Consider the following 15,244-nt stretch of genomic DNA (forward strand, 5'->3'; position numbering starts at 1 on the left):
CGAGCGTGATATGAAATCTTTGTCCGAACATTAGACGTGAACATCGTTAAAGTACAAATATTCTCTAATTTTTTTTAAATATAAAAACATACAAATCTAAAAATTGTTAATACTAGAATATTTTAAATCCAAACCAAAGACTAAACAATTTAAAGTGGAATAAGATTATAAAAGTTTAAGTCATGTCACCTTTCTAAAATATTGAACTTCATATCAGATTAAAGAAAAGAAAAATTTTGGCACTAATGTCATTACAATAATTACATCCAAATAATTATATCTGCAGATTATATTATGAGCAACACCTCATGCAAGTCTATAACATACGCTACTTGTAGCTATAAAGCTTTCCAGTGTTTCTGGCGGAAAAGTGACCAGCCAAGATCTGACCCGTTTCTTGAACATTTCGTATGAGTTGATCGTTTTGAGTTCGAGCGGTAGCTCATTAAAAAGTTTTGATCCCAAAAAAGTATAATATTTCTGCCTTTTCGTTTTTTTAGTTCTGAGTATCACAGCGTTAGTTTTATGCCTTGTGTTGTAATGGTGCTGAAGAGGTATCAACGACGATTAATGTCTATACTGCCTCAAGAGGATCGCAAAAACAAATATCCGTCTTACATTCATAATCGTCTTTTCTCTATATAGGCTACATGACGGATATTCTGGCGGTTTTTTTATATATCATTTTAAGAATGCATTTTTGAATTTTTTGTAGATTATTGATAAGTGTTTTTGAGTCTCCTCCCCATGCAATGATTCCATAGGAAAGATGACTTTCGACCAAAGCATGGTACAGTATTTTTAGATATTTTATATTAGTGATGTTAGATATGTTTTTGAATTTATAGACCATGAATCGCAACTTTTCAATTACATAATTAATTTGATATTCCCAATTCAAATGAGAATCTATATATATATGCCTAGGTATATTTACCGAGAGTATAAGTTATCAACATGCTTTTTTCATTTCCAACACATTTCAGAATCCAGAAGAGCAATTTGTATTGTCAGCTGACCCTCTTTGAATTTATGATCTGGATAGTTTGCATGCCAATTCATCATTCTGTAAATTGATTAAAGTTCATATTAATTTCACATCTGTATACCATGGATACATTTGCGGTATTTCTTTACGGACGAAGTGAGAATGACAGTAATGATTTCGGAAAACAAGATTCAGAAAACATGAAATTTATAATATTGTGTTCGTTCTGATGATGCATTTCTATTCTATAGAAGTATTTTATTCATATTTCATTTCAAGGACAACGCAAGCACTACAGGAAAATCCTTCGGCGATTTAAATCGGATTTGAATCGCTGAAGATCAAATACATTTGGAAAAACGTTCTCCGGTAGTTTATTCCACATAAATGCAGTTCTCCAGATGAAAGAGTTCTTAAACAGTAAAGTTTGAGGTATACTGAGTTAAACCTCATTACGATAGGCAGCTACAGTCCATCGCGTGTTCCTGATATGTACCGCTCTTGGTGGAATCAAATGTGCCTAGCCACTTGAACACTTCCCGTGAAAGTATCTATAGAAGAGAGACAAATCTCCTTCGATGTTCCAGGCTATCAAGGTTGCATATGAAGTTCGCGTCTCCAATTAGGCGGGTGGCTCTTTTCTGGATTGAATCCAGGGTATGAAACCCTGGAGAACAATACTCCAAAGAAGGTCTGAACTGATGCTTTACGAAGCATCAAAAGTTGTTGAGGTGTGTACAGTTTTCTGATTCGGAACAGTGTTCCAAGCTTTTGAGAAGCACCCTTCACAATTACAGCGGCATGATTGTGCCAAGACATATTGGTGTCCATTTCAACCCATTGAATTGAACCTAGTTACTCTCACCTCAATTCGAAATCACTCCTAGATCCTCATTAAGATTTGCAACCTCCTGCTTTCGGTGATGATGTGCCTCCGTAGTCGATGTCCTCAATGGGGAATGTTCATCAATTTGGGTTATTACAGCAAATGCAAGTTTGAACAAAATTAAATTGAGTTTAATTCATGAGTTTCTCAAATTCACATCGAAAAGTATTCAAATTGATGTTTCAAATGTTGGTTTCTAATTTACATATTGGCAACAGCGCCTATATCATGTTGAAATAATATATACGTACCTAGATATTCCACTTTGAAAGAGGGAAATTATTTTTATAAATCAACAATCAAGGCAACATATAAATTATACTTCAATACCACCTCCACAAACCACATAAACAACAGTTGTTTTGTTATTTATTCATATAGAGGAAGATAGGTAAGGTGTACAAAATGTCATATGTCACAGAATGTCTTGGAACTCGGAACATAAGTAAACAGAACAGCACGCCTCTGAAATATGTCATCTTTGTTTGTCTCATTCAGGTAACAGATTCATTGTCCTTTATTAGCTATAGCCGATGTTGCCAAATGATGGAATAGAAACGAATCTCTCCAAATGTTGAATGCATTATTTCATTCAAATATTTTTTTAAAGAAAAAGGTTTAAATGATAAGTTCAAAATGCGTTGTTTTAGAGTTCTTTTATGAAAACTACTTGATTTTCGTCGGGCGGAACATTCTCCATTCAACAGGCTATTTTGATCAAAATTGTGATTCAATTTTAAAGATAATCTACTTCATTTTCTATATGATTTTTGTTGGTTACATAAAAGAGCGCTTTCAGCTCAAATTTCTTGGTCAGGAATTGACTAGTTTTGATAATTGAGACCAAAATATTCAAGACTCGTGATTTTATGAATTCCCTCTCGACATTTCTTTAATTTGAATGTTAAGGATTGATAAAAGATGAAGAAAGAAATAAAATCCACCTCCTCCAGCATCCACATCACATTACAATACTAAGTAAAATTGGCAATGTACGCATGTTTCAACACACTTGATGCCTCATTAATAAAGTGATGTCTTCGAATTACAGTGGGTATTTACGATTCATCATGAAAGAAAGATAACCTCTTTAACCCCAATGCAACTTAAGTTATAACATCCGGCAATAATCATGAACGACAAGGGTGTGTTTCGCGCACAAATTTAAGTAGTGCCCATATGTAATAATGTACTTAGTATAAATGAATAAATTTTTGTGAACCAGTTAATAACATTCACGGTTTCAACAACAGAAATAATTTTCGAAAATGATAATCGATCAAACAGACCCTAAACTTAAACTTATTCAAATCCAACGTGAATCGTTACTTTCGCACAGGCACCGCTCTCAAAGCGCCTTCCTTTTTTTGTAGTGCTTGTGTTTTGTCATTCATTATAATTTTTTCCCTGGAATTTTTAGCAAAAAAACTGGTTTTCAACTTCAATATTTTCAATATTTCTGATGTTGATTCACTCAAATTTTTTCAGAGCTCTTAAATATATGACAACGAATTCATTCTCTCACAATGAAGATTCCAAAAATTATTAAGCAAACCATTGAAATTGCATTGTTAAAAATAATTACCTATTTAGAAAAGTGACACTGTACCTGAATGTTTCAGACAATACACCTGAGTAGTTATTTTCAGTAGAAACGTTTCTCATGTTTTACCATGAGAGAATTTAAAGAGATTCATAAATATTTTTTCATTTGTTTTTTCTGTGGATGAATTCAATTCCACTCATTTCCACTTTAAGTTTCACACTTTTGATATATGCAAAATTATAATCGTTTATTTCGAATTGGTATTTTTCGAAAGAGAGATTGATATATTTTTCATCAAATTTATGTTTCAGATCGAAAAACTGACATCAATTATGAGAATCCAGATCAAAATAGATGACAAAATGTTGAACCGAAAATACTCATTTCATCAGTTCGGACCATTATCTAATATAATATAAATTGATTTGAAATCCCTGAAAAAAATAAAAAGATCAACCGAAAATAACAATTTTATTAAAACAAAAAACTGAAATTACAAGAAAATAACATACAAGCTACAACTAGGAAATGAATAATTGAAATAATAATAAAAGCTGAAAATTAAAAAATATTATTAACAAAAATGAAAAATAAAAAATAAAAACTAAAAGATTGGAATCTTGGTTTGACGAACTTATTTTTATTTTTCATTTTTGTTAATATTTTCAATTTTCAGCTTTTATTAATATTTCAATTTTTTATTTTCTGGTTGTAGCCTGTATGTTATTTCCTTGTAATTTCAGTTTTTTGTTTTAATAAAATTGTTATTTTCGGTTAATCTTTTTATTTTTTTTCAAGGATTTCAAATCAATTTATAATATATTTCAAACGAAAATACTCATATACTACAGAATATTTTTGTGCTACAAAAATTAGATCAACACATCAATAATAGATCTGACATTATCATGAATCCAGAAATTTTTGTTGTTACTCATCCAAGTCTACTTTTTCATAAATTTTATTTTTGACTACATTTCAATAGTCATTTCATTTTATTGGATACGTTCCTATTAGTTACGTATGTAGGTTAAATATTTATAAAATTTTATAAATACACAAAACAAAATTTTATTCAAATATTTTGAAATCGGAATTTCGATTAATGGTATGAAATAAAATAACCAAACGCACCTTGTACAATCAGCGCGATAACATACACCAAAAACTTCACTTCCATGTTGTCGGAAATTCCTTACTCTTAATCACAACTCAACTCCAGAATCCACACCAGCTGGCACTTAATCAAATTGGCAATGTACACAACACAAGTATTTTAAAACACATAGTCCATCAATATTAACGAAATGTATTCAAATTGCGGTATTTAAGATTTATCGCGGAAGAAAGATAACCTCTCCGATCCCAATGCAACTCAAGTATCACCTCTGGCAGGAATCAAGCACGCTGCGCTTTCGAAAATTATCAAAAACAATCGTCGTCTACGAATGCGTGTTTCGCGCACAAATTTGAATAGCGGCCGTCTTCAGCGTCACGACGGATGAAAACGCACTGGCGTCGCCAACTTAGAACTCCCACTAGAACGGATTCGAGCGAAGTCGGGCTAAGTCGAGGCTGATCGTGACTCTGCACCCTACTGCATACTTTGCAATTAATACACTATGATCAAACTACTTAATTAGGGTATGTTGGAGTAGGTTCAGTGACTCATCTAGCGGAGTTTTTAGGAAAAAACGTCTGCCAGCTGCCTTTCAATAATTGGATTAAAGGTTTCCGAAGCCGCGTAAATGTTTTAATAGGGGGCTTGATAGATTTCACGGTCTTCATATGTTATTGATGTTTTTATGGTGGTCTGTGTTATATTTACTGGTGCCCTAATGATATTTATATATAGACGGGTGCCGTTTTCGAATGTTTCCTAAAAGGGGTACCTACATCATTTATAATAGTTCATACACCGATGAAAAATTACCTTGTTTCAGGTGGACAGTTTGTTTTTGAGGAGTAGAGTGGTTTTATTTTTGTCGGTACCTTTTTTTGTTATTTATTTGTGATACAATACTCTACAGGACATCGCCCAATTACAAAACAGGAAATAACAGAGTTTAATAAATACATCACAAGTGACTAATAAAGACTACATATTTTATATTTATAATAGGTGACAAAACAATTATATTAGGAAATGGGATTTTATATCTGACAATTTGCAACTAAATATAGAAAGTACTCGGGTGTCTGAAACAGATTCTAGGAATGCAAATATTAAATTTTTCCAGTAATGTTGGGCAGCCCACTTAGCCTTTGATAATTTTATAGGTTAGTGCAACACTATAATATTCACGTCTTTTTTCGAGACTGAAAAATTTATGCTTTTGTAGCAATTCAGAGTGGGTTGTTCCTATTGGAGGATAAATGTCATCAGTTTTTAGGCTAAGCAGTTTTAAAAATCGTCGTTGAATTGCTTCTATCCTATCTATATGATATTGATTAAAGGGGCTCCACACAACAGACGCAGATTCTAACTTTGATCTTATGAAAGCATAGAATAGAGTTTTTAAAGTCGAAGATTCTTTGAACTCACTGCTGTAACGTACAATTATTCCGTATAAACGACAGGAGGAGGTTACAACATTATCGATATGCCTATTAAATGATAGTGCAGTGTCAAATGTGACGCCAAGATCAGTAAATGTTTCTGGTCTCACCAGGGAAACGTTTTCTATTGAATAATCAATGATCAAGATGTTCGTTTTTGAACTGAAGGACATGGCCTTACATTTATCCCGATTTAGCGACAAGTTATTTCGATAACACCATTCTACAACCCGTCCTACGTTTGCTGAGAGGTTCACACAATCATACATGTTCTCAACGAGGCAGTATAGTTTTAGATCATCAGCATAAAAAAGGAAATATACATCTATAACATATGCAATGTCATTAATGAAGATATTGAAGAGCAACGGTCTCAGATTTGACCCTTGTGGAACACCAGATAATGATAAAACTCAATAAAATACACTGAACACGGAAAATTGATTTTTGTATAATTCAATTATCATTTGGAAGTAGTTGCATATTCTCTGCCTAACTTTCAAAGACGTCACCTAATTTATTCAACAAATTGATTTGAGTTAACTAGTTCAGTGATCCAATAATTTTTCTGAAAAAACTTTGGTTGTGTAACAGAGTCTATTATTTTCTTAAAAAATCAATTTTTTTTTCCGACGTTTCGAATTTAGTAAGTTTTGGTTTTCATCCAAAACTAAAATTTACTCTAGAATGGAAGACAACAATTCGTTAGCATTTTTAGATACTGAAATAATCAAAGATGCAAACCGAATTTAAGGTATCTGGTATCATAAACCAACTTTTCTGAGAGATTTCTAAATTATTTTTCGGAACATAATTTTCAGAGTGAAATTAACATTATTAGGAATTTGAAAACAAGAGAAATTGCCATTTCTTAATTCCATATCAAAAATCTCCAATTAATTGAGAATTACCTATTGAACAATAATTTTCCTAGAGCCCTTATTAAAAAAATAATTAAAGAAAGAAGTTTCTCCTCCCAAAATACAGGGGTGAAACCCAAATATCACAAAATTCCATTTGCAGAAAATGTATTTGATGAACTTGGAATGCTACTCAATACCGAATAAATTAAAGTGGCCTTTTCAAATGAAAATACAGTTGGAAAGCATGTTTTCCCAAAACAAAAAACAAAAGCACCACAAGACATACAATCCAATATAGTGTACAAATTGGACTGTGAGAGCTGTCACAAATGCTATGTTGTTCAAACGAGACGGTATCTCAAAACACGAGTTTCAGAACACATGAGTGACTCCAAGAAACTCAACACAGCTCTCGTTGAACATGAAAAAAAGTATGGACACCCAAACATACCCTGAAGTTGCTGGATTCCATCCAGAAAGAGCCATCCACCTGATTGGAAAGGCGAACATCAGTTGCAAACTCTATAGTCAGGAGTATCGAAGAAAGGTTGGAGATTTATCTCTCTTCTATAGATACTTTCACGGGAATCCTATAATAGTGCTCGTGTTCAGCCCTTAAAAAATGACAAAACCCGGAAATTAACCAAATCATTGACGCCAGTCATAGAAACCTAAATTCCTAAACTCATAAGTAATAATGAATTAGGACCGTTGCAATACACATAACGAATTGAAGGTGAAATTGAGTGAATTCGAAAAATGATGGGTATTCTGCATCGCAAACCTGAATCACATCGAACAGTAAAACTGCAAATAATAAAAATTTAATCTATGAACACCAGAGCTTAACTCCTGTGACATGAAAGGTCAGATCAGATAATCAATTTATATTTGTCTGATTGCATCTATTCATTCATAACCCCAAAAATATCCTGTGTTATATTTATTTCAAATTAATAATTCATCACTTCAACAGACTTGATATGCCTAATGAGATAAGAAACATTCTTAAATTACTCATATCTGTAACCACAAAAATATTTTCGTTATCGCTCAATATCCTCGGTATCTTGGAAAAACTGAGATCGATTTGTTGAAGAGGCTTTGAAATTTTAATAATAGTGTCGACGGATATCCTTATGACACACGTCTTTCTCCACGAATATGAGCATCCCGAAGATTGAAGTTGTTACAGTATCTGACCTGCTTCACAGAATGGATATTTATAGCGCATTTTTCAATCTCCTCAATACCTACGTGACCCGGTTTGACATGAAGACAGCCTCTCGTAATGGTGAATCATATAGTAGAAATCTATTTCCCAATTTCTCACAATCGGGCAGTGGAAGATAAAGCGACAGACACTATATTCATATAAAATATCCTGAAGAATTGTATGAGTATTACTGTTATACAAGTCTCCGGGTGGAGTAGTGGAAAACAATTGTTGAAATGTTTTCACCAGAAAATAACATTAGCAGATTTATGAATTATACAAATAACATGAAAACTCAACAGTAAAAAAGAACTTTAATAAGAAGAAAGGAATACAAATCATAAAATTATGGAACAACAAAAATTAATTGGCGCTCCGGGGCATCACCATTGAATCCAGTGACTCATTTGCTTTTTCAGCTGCAGGATAAACCGGAAAAACCTGCAATACTACATCATCTGAAGATCTTGATGTGCCAATGTCCTCTCCTTCGTAAAACAAAATGTAAGGTATCTCCAGAGGTTCCAATCAATTCAAGATATCGCCAGAATATTTAGTGACACTACTATCGTCAAATTTAAACCAGTCTTTGACCAATGCATGATAATGGCCAGATTCAACGCCAGAAACACAGTGAACAATGACTGCATGAAGATTATAATAGTTGTCTGCTAGATTGAAGTGTTCATCTATTTCGAATCTCCGTATGTTTGGTGCTTCCGTCATGAATCATGTTTGAAAATCACCTGTGTTATTATTTACTTGACTGGTGACTCAGCTATACTTGTTTACTTATAATAGTCAGTCAGTTTGGTGCATGTTTGGCAATACAATTGATCATCATCCGTTGAAAGTTCCATTTTCAGATGGTTCAACAATAAGCTCTGTACAGACTGGTGATCAGTTTTATTAGGAAACGTTAGTTGAAGTTCCGGAAAATCAAAATCGGTTTCGCTACCTCTCGAACATTTACTATAAAGTAAACAAGTGCGGATTTTTCCAGCAAAAGATCTACAAACATAAGACAAGATTGACTGTACGGAACCATTCAATCTAGAGCGGTCAGGAGTATTGATTCTACTATTTTATTGCTCACGAAGAGTATTCAACAGGAACCCCAAGGATTCGGATTGTCCTAACGAGTATCTAGTAGATTTCAAATACTCCAGGAAAGCGCTTGGTGGGAGAGATGATACATTCTTACGAAACTGCAACTGAATTTATCGTTAAAACCACGTTTTTGACATTCTTCGTCATGAACAACACTTCATTCAAATTCATCAAAATGCTATTCATGAAGCAAGTGTTCCTTGAATCATCTAATCCAATTTTCTTCGCAAGATTGTCAGAACAACTGTCTACTGATTTGAAAGGAAGAACATGTTTTACATTATCTGTATCAGAACCATTTCTCATGCTGCAATCGATCCTTCCAAGTGAAGAAGGGTTTCGTAGAGGAATCGATTCGACTCTTGCTTCATGAAGCTCTTTCACTGAAAGGAAACCAGTTCACCGAGGACTGCAACTCAGATTTGGGGGGCAAGAATGACCTGAGTCCACTGACCGCATTGAAAAAGAAGAAGGTGGATCAATCACTTGCGAACTAACATTGATAGGAGACTGATGAATATACACATGTATCGGCTTGTTTCGAAGAGATTTCAGTTATGTACTGGAATGAGGGCAATGCATGATCTCATCAGAATTATGTGGGGAAGAAATAGTTCTTAGAACCGAAGCAGCATTGCCACGTTGAATAGCAATACTAATTTCCTTCATCAAAAAACAAGTAGAACGTTAATATTTCGTTGCTTGGCCTATTCTTCATCCGAGTAAAATACTAACGAGCATATAAAAAAAATGATTTGAAAATCCTGCTGAAAATGAAAATGAAATACTGAAGTTACCTCATATGTTTACTTCTATTCTGACGTGTGAATCGAATCAACATAATTTTTTTCTGGAAAGTCATCAGCAGCGGAGACAAAATTATTGCTTGTACATTAAGTGTGATATTTTTATAAAAAATAATTCATGTAATGAATACTTCGGATATTTGTATAACTATGGAACCAACGTTGAAATTTTTCATGATGAAAATGATGTCAACCTGAACTGAAGAGAAATATCCAAGAAAACGCGAAAATATAGATAGAACAATCAGTTTCCTTCAATGAAAAAGGTAACTGAAATCATCATTGATCAAATTCAAACGTAGTGACGTAGATCACTGCAATAGATACTCGTGATAACTTTCCTGATATAGTTGTTGTAGCAGGCAATATTGATATGGTATTGTTGTTGATAGCTTTAGCACTTGATGACAGAAAATGTCCAAGCAGAATTGAATAACTTAGGTGGACCAAAAATTTTGACGCTTCAGTACGAACTGTATTGTAATCATCAAAAACAACTTTAATGTTGACACTATAATAATAATAATAATAATAATATACTTTATTTCAAAAAATGCAGACTAATACAGCTGAAGCAGTAATGAAGACATAGAATGAAAAGGCGTCACAGAGAAAAACATTGAACATTTGTATATATGAAATCTAAAAAAAAAAAATTAAATAATAAAGTAGATATAAAATATGTTGCAAAAATATTCATAAACATATATTGAAGACATATGGAGTTGCCTATCAGCTGGGAAAATTACAATTAAAATATTCACCAGTATTATATGGTTCATTTTCTATAATAAATTTTTTAATTTCTTTCTTGAATTTGCTGATGCCATTGATTGATTTTATTCGAGCTGGCAATTTATTGAAAAATTTTATACACATGTAGTGAGGACTATTTTCTGTTATAGAGAGTCTGTGTAATGGATACATGATATTTCTTGTTTCATGCCCGTGTGAAATATTATAGGTCAAAAAGTTATCTTTATTTTTGAAAAAATATATTGAGCATTCATATATATATATATGTATATATATATATATATATATATATATATATATATATATATATATATATATATATATATATATATATATATATATATATATAATCTAGAAAGGTTAATGCAGTCAAGCTGCTGGAAAATAATTCCATGAAAATCAAAAAATAAATAGATAAGTACTCTTTGATCATTCCCATATTGATTTCAATTTAAGAGCCACCGGTATACAGCTGTTTCAGCCTATTGGGCATCGTCAGTACCGGGCAGGCGGTCCTCGATTGAAGACAAAATGAGAAAAAACCAAGAAAGTACTTGATAAAAATAGCTGCGTAAACGCAAGCGAAACATAAGTGGAACCACCTATTGGTGTGACACCCAAGTCAACTTGCCAAGTTTTTATGTCAGTGTTGGTGTTTTGACCAATCAACCGACAACTGCGGTAGCAGAAATTTGGGAAGCTAACCTGAAATGCCATCGGAAAACGAATCCACATGTTTCTAGAAATGATATGAAATCTAGAAAGGTTAATGCAGTCAAGCTGCTGGAAAATAATTCCATGAAAATCAAAAAATAAATAGATAAGTACTCTTTGATCATTCCCATATTGATTTCAATTTAAGAGCCACCGGTATACAGCTGTTTCAGCCTATTGGGCATCGTCAGTACCGGGCAGGCGGTCCTCGATTGAAGACAAAATGAGAAAAAACCAAGAAAGTACTTGATAAAAATAGCTGCGTAAACGCAAGCAAAACATAAGTGGAACCACCTATTGGTGTGACACCCAAGTCAACTTGCCAAGTTTTTATGTCAGTGTTGGTGTTTTGACCAATCAACCGACAACTGCGGTAGCAGAAATTTGGGAAGCTAACCTGAAATGCCATCGGAAAACGAATCCACATGTTTCTAGAAATGATATGAAATCTAGAAAGGTTAATGCAGTCAAGCTGCTGGAAAATAATTCCATGAAAATCAAAAAATAAATAGATAAGTACTCTTTGATCATTCCCATATTGATTTCAATTTAAGAGCCACCGGTATACAGCTGTTTCAGCCTATTGGGCATCGTCAGTACCGGGCAGGCGGTCCTCGATTGAAGACAAAATGAGAAAAAACCAAGAAAGTACTTGATAAAAATAGCTGCGTAATCGCAAGCGAAACATAAGTGGAACCACCTATTGGTGTGACACCCAAGTCAACTTGCCAAGTTTTTATGTCAGTGTTGGTGTTTTGACCAATCAACCGACAACTGCGGTAGCAGAAATTTGGGAAGCTAACCTGAAATGCCATCGGAAAACGAATCCACATGTTTCTAGAAATGATATGAAATCTAGAAAGGTTAATGCAGTCAAGCTGCTGGAAAATAATTCCATGAAAATCAAAAAATAAATAGATAAGTACTCTTTGATCATTCCCATATTGATTTCAATTTAAGAGCCACCGGTATACAGCTGTTTCAGCCTATTGGGCATCGTCAGTACCGGGCAGGCGGTCCTCGATTGGAGACAAAATGAGAAAAAACCAAGAAAGTACTTGATAAAAATAGCTGCGTAAACGCAAGCGAAACATAAGTGGAACCACCTATTGGTGTGACACCCAAGTCAACTTGCCAAGTTTTTGGGTGTCACACCAATAGGTGGTTCCACTTATGTTTCGCTTGCGTTTACGCAGCTATTTTTATCAAGTACTTTCTTGGTTTTTTCTCATTTTGTCTTCAATCGAGGACCGCCTGCCCGGTACTGACGATGCCCAATAGGCTGAAACAGCTGTATACCGGTGGCTCTTAAATTGAAATCAATGTGGGAATGATCAAAGAGTACTTATCTATTTATTTTTTGATTTTCATGGAATTATTTTCCAGCAGCTTGACTGCATTAACCTTTCTAGATTTCATATCATTTCTAGAAACATGTGGATTCGTTTTCCGATGGCATTTCAGGTTAGCTTCCCAAATTTCTGCTACCGCAGTTGTCGGTTGATTGGTCAAAACACCAACACTGACATAAAAACTTGGCAAGTTGACTTGGGTGTCACACCAATAGGTGGTTCCACTTATGTTTCGCTTGCGTTTACGCAGCTATTTTTATCAAGTACTTTCTTGGTTTTTTCTCATTTTGTCTTCAATCGAGGACCGCCTGCCCGGTACTGACGATGCCCAATAGGCTGAAACAGCTGTATACCGGTGGCTCTTAAATTGAAATCAATATGGGAATGATCAAAGAGTACTCATCTATTTATTTTTTATATATATATAAATATATATATATATATATATATATATATATATATATATATATATATATATATATGTAGGCCATGTTTAACATAACCCGTAAGGTTCTTTTTTGTATTACAAAAATTTTTTGAACATCATGACTACATCCCCAAAACAAAATTCCGTACTTTGCCACCGATTCGAAGCTGGAATGATATATTATTTTCATTAAGTTTGGATGGAGATATTTGTTGAGAGATCTTATAGCATATATCACCCTATTGAGTTTCATACATAGATCTTCTATATGTTCTGACCAGGTCAGAAATTCATTGATATATAAACCAAGAAACTTTGATTTTGATGTTATTTCTCTGTCTTTTGTAACTATTTTAATTGTCGGTGGACATTCCAACTGCAACTGTCTTGAGCGAAACAATACTGTGTGGGTTTTTGATTCGATAAGAATTAATTTGTTGCTATCAAACCATTCTTTTGTTTTTTTAAAGAGATTTTCAGTAATTTCTATGATTTTTGGGAAATTTTCACCGCCAGTCAATATATTTGTATAGTTTCACGTACGCATTTTATGTATATATTAATTGATGCCACTACGTATGCAAACAATAATTCAAAGCCACAACAAAATAGCAGACCAATATTTTCATAGGTAACCAGGCTTTACGTAGGAAAGACATTTATCAATCCAAAAGTGAAATCTAAACAGATCAGGAAGCGCCGTGAACTGGAGAAATGAGCAAACATAAATTAAGTGACTTTATACGATGAAAATAAGTAAAAGATTGAAAAAATGAAGTGAAAAGTCAAAAAAGATTTCAAGCCAAGTTCCTTAACAACGTTGTGTGAATCATCCTAAGCAGAGACTCGGATTGTCGGAAGACACTGTGTGTCGCCTCTATTTGGAAAATGATGAAACAGCAGAGTACATACTTTGTGCTTGTCCCGCTGGGGACCGAAACAGGTTTGGTCGAATGTGAATAGCCACAATAAACCTTTGTGGGTTGCAGTGGAGGGTCGAAAAGACTCACTTATCTTTGACCGAACCTAACCTAACTCAGGTAGAAACAGGTCGATCTGAGTTGATGTTCAAAGTAACCGAAACGGGAGGCGAAGTATCGATGTAAATTTGTAAAGAATCATCAACAGTTGACGAGTCAACAGAGCCATCAGTCACGAACAATAGAAGATACTTCATCTGATCCAGACTATTTTTTCATGTCACAACTTCAAATTTCACCCCCTCCCACTATCCTACAGTTTTCTTTAGACTCGCCGTTTGTCACTGAAAGCAATCGAAGAAATTGCGATAATCAGACTTAAAAACGAAAGATAGTCGACTTTGATAATTATTTGAGAGACGCCTGTCTCGAATTGTAGAAAGGTTTTAATTCGATGGGATGAGAAAGCCTAATTGAATAATTATCTGGCGGGCGCGATTAATTTTACAATTTGTCGTGTATTTTATTACCGTCATCCAATTGAGAGGGTCATTGTCGATAGAAAGCCGATTTTATTGAAAGCGGCTGCGCTTTGTAGAAGAATATATTCTGTCTAGAAAAACAATTTCATCGAAATATTTCAGACAGATTGTTACATGTTAGTTCATGAACAAACTTTTTGTACTTTTGGAACACTCTTTCGAAGATTCGAATTCCTCAGATTACCCTTTCTCGTCAAATCAGCTCCTGGGGAAAAATTAAGTGGAACACGACAAAAGATCGTTAAAAGTGTTGTCAACTGCGATAAATAATGATGACAACTTTAATTTGAATGAGTGTCAGTTCGGAAAACAACCATAGAGGGTTAGGTTGGGTTAGGTCCAAAGTGAGCGTGTCTATTCGACTCTCCACCGCAACCCGCGAGGGTTTATTGTGGCTCCCACCTATTCGAACTCGACCAAAAGAATCCAGCTTTTTAACGAAGCCGATTAGTTCGTATGGTGAGTGATCTTTCAGGTCAGAGTACGGCTCTGTAAAGTACGGCTCTGCAGATCTCTAAAAACCTGATTTGGTCCCCAGTGGGGTGAGCACGAAGTATGT

General features: G+C 34.1%; 1 protein-coding gene across 1 annotated transcript in view; it reads right to left on the reverse strand.

Annotated features, from left to right (window-relative positions):
* Positions 1-4,941, reverse strand: part of beat-IIIc (beaten path IIIc) — a 685,766-nt gene extending 680,825 nt beyond the window's left edge. The window contains exon 1 of the mRNA XM_023158843.2: positions 4,555-4,941. Within this exon, the coding sequence (XP_023014611.1) occupies positions 4,555-4,600 (46 nt within the window). The 5' untranslated portion in view covers positions 4,601-4,941. The remainder of the gene's footprint in view (positions 1-4,554) is intronic.
* Positions 4,942-15,244: the final 10,303 nt, after the last annotated feature.

Source organism: Leptinotarsa decemlineata, unplaced genomic scaffold, assembly GCF_025532065.1.
Source record: "Leptinotarsa decemlineata unplaced genomic scaffold, Ldec_3_MD MMD2_tig00026328_RagTag_RagTag, whole genome shotgun sequence".
Lineage (NCBI taxonomy): Eukaryota > Metazoa > Arthropoda > Insecta > Coleoptera > Chrysomelidae > Leptinotarsa > Leptinotarsa decemlineata.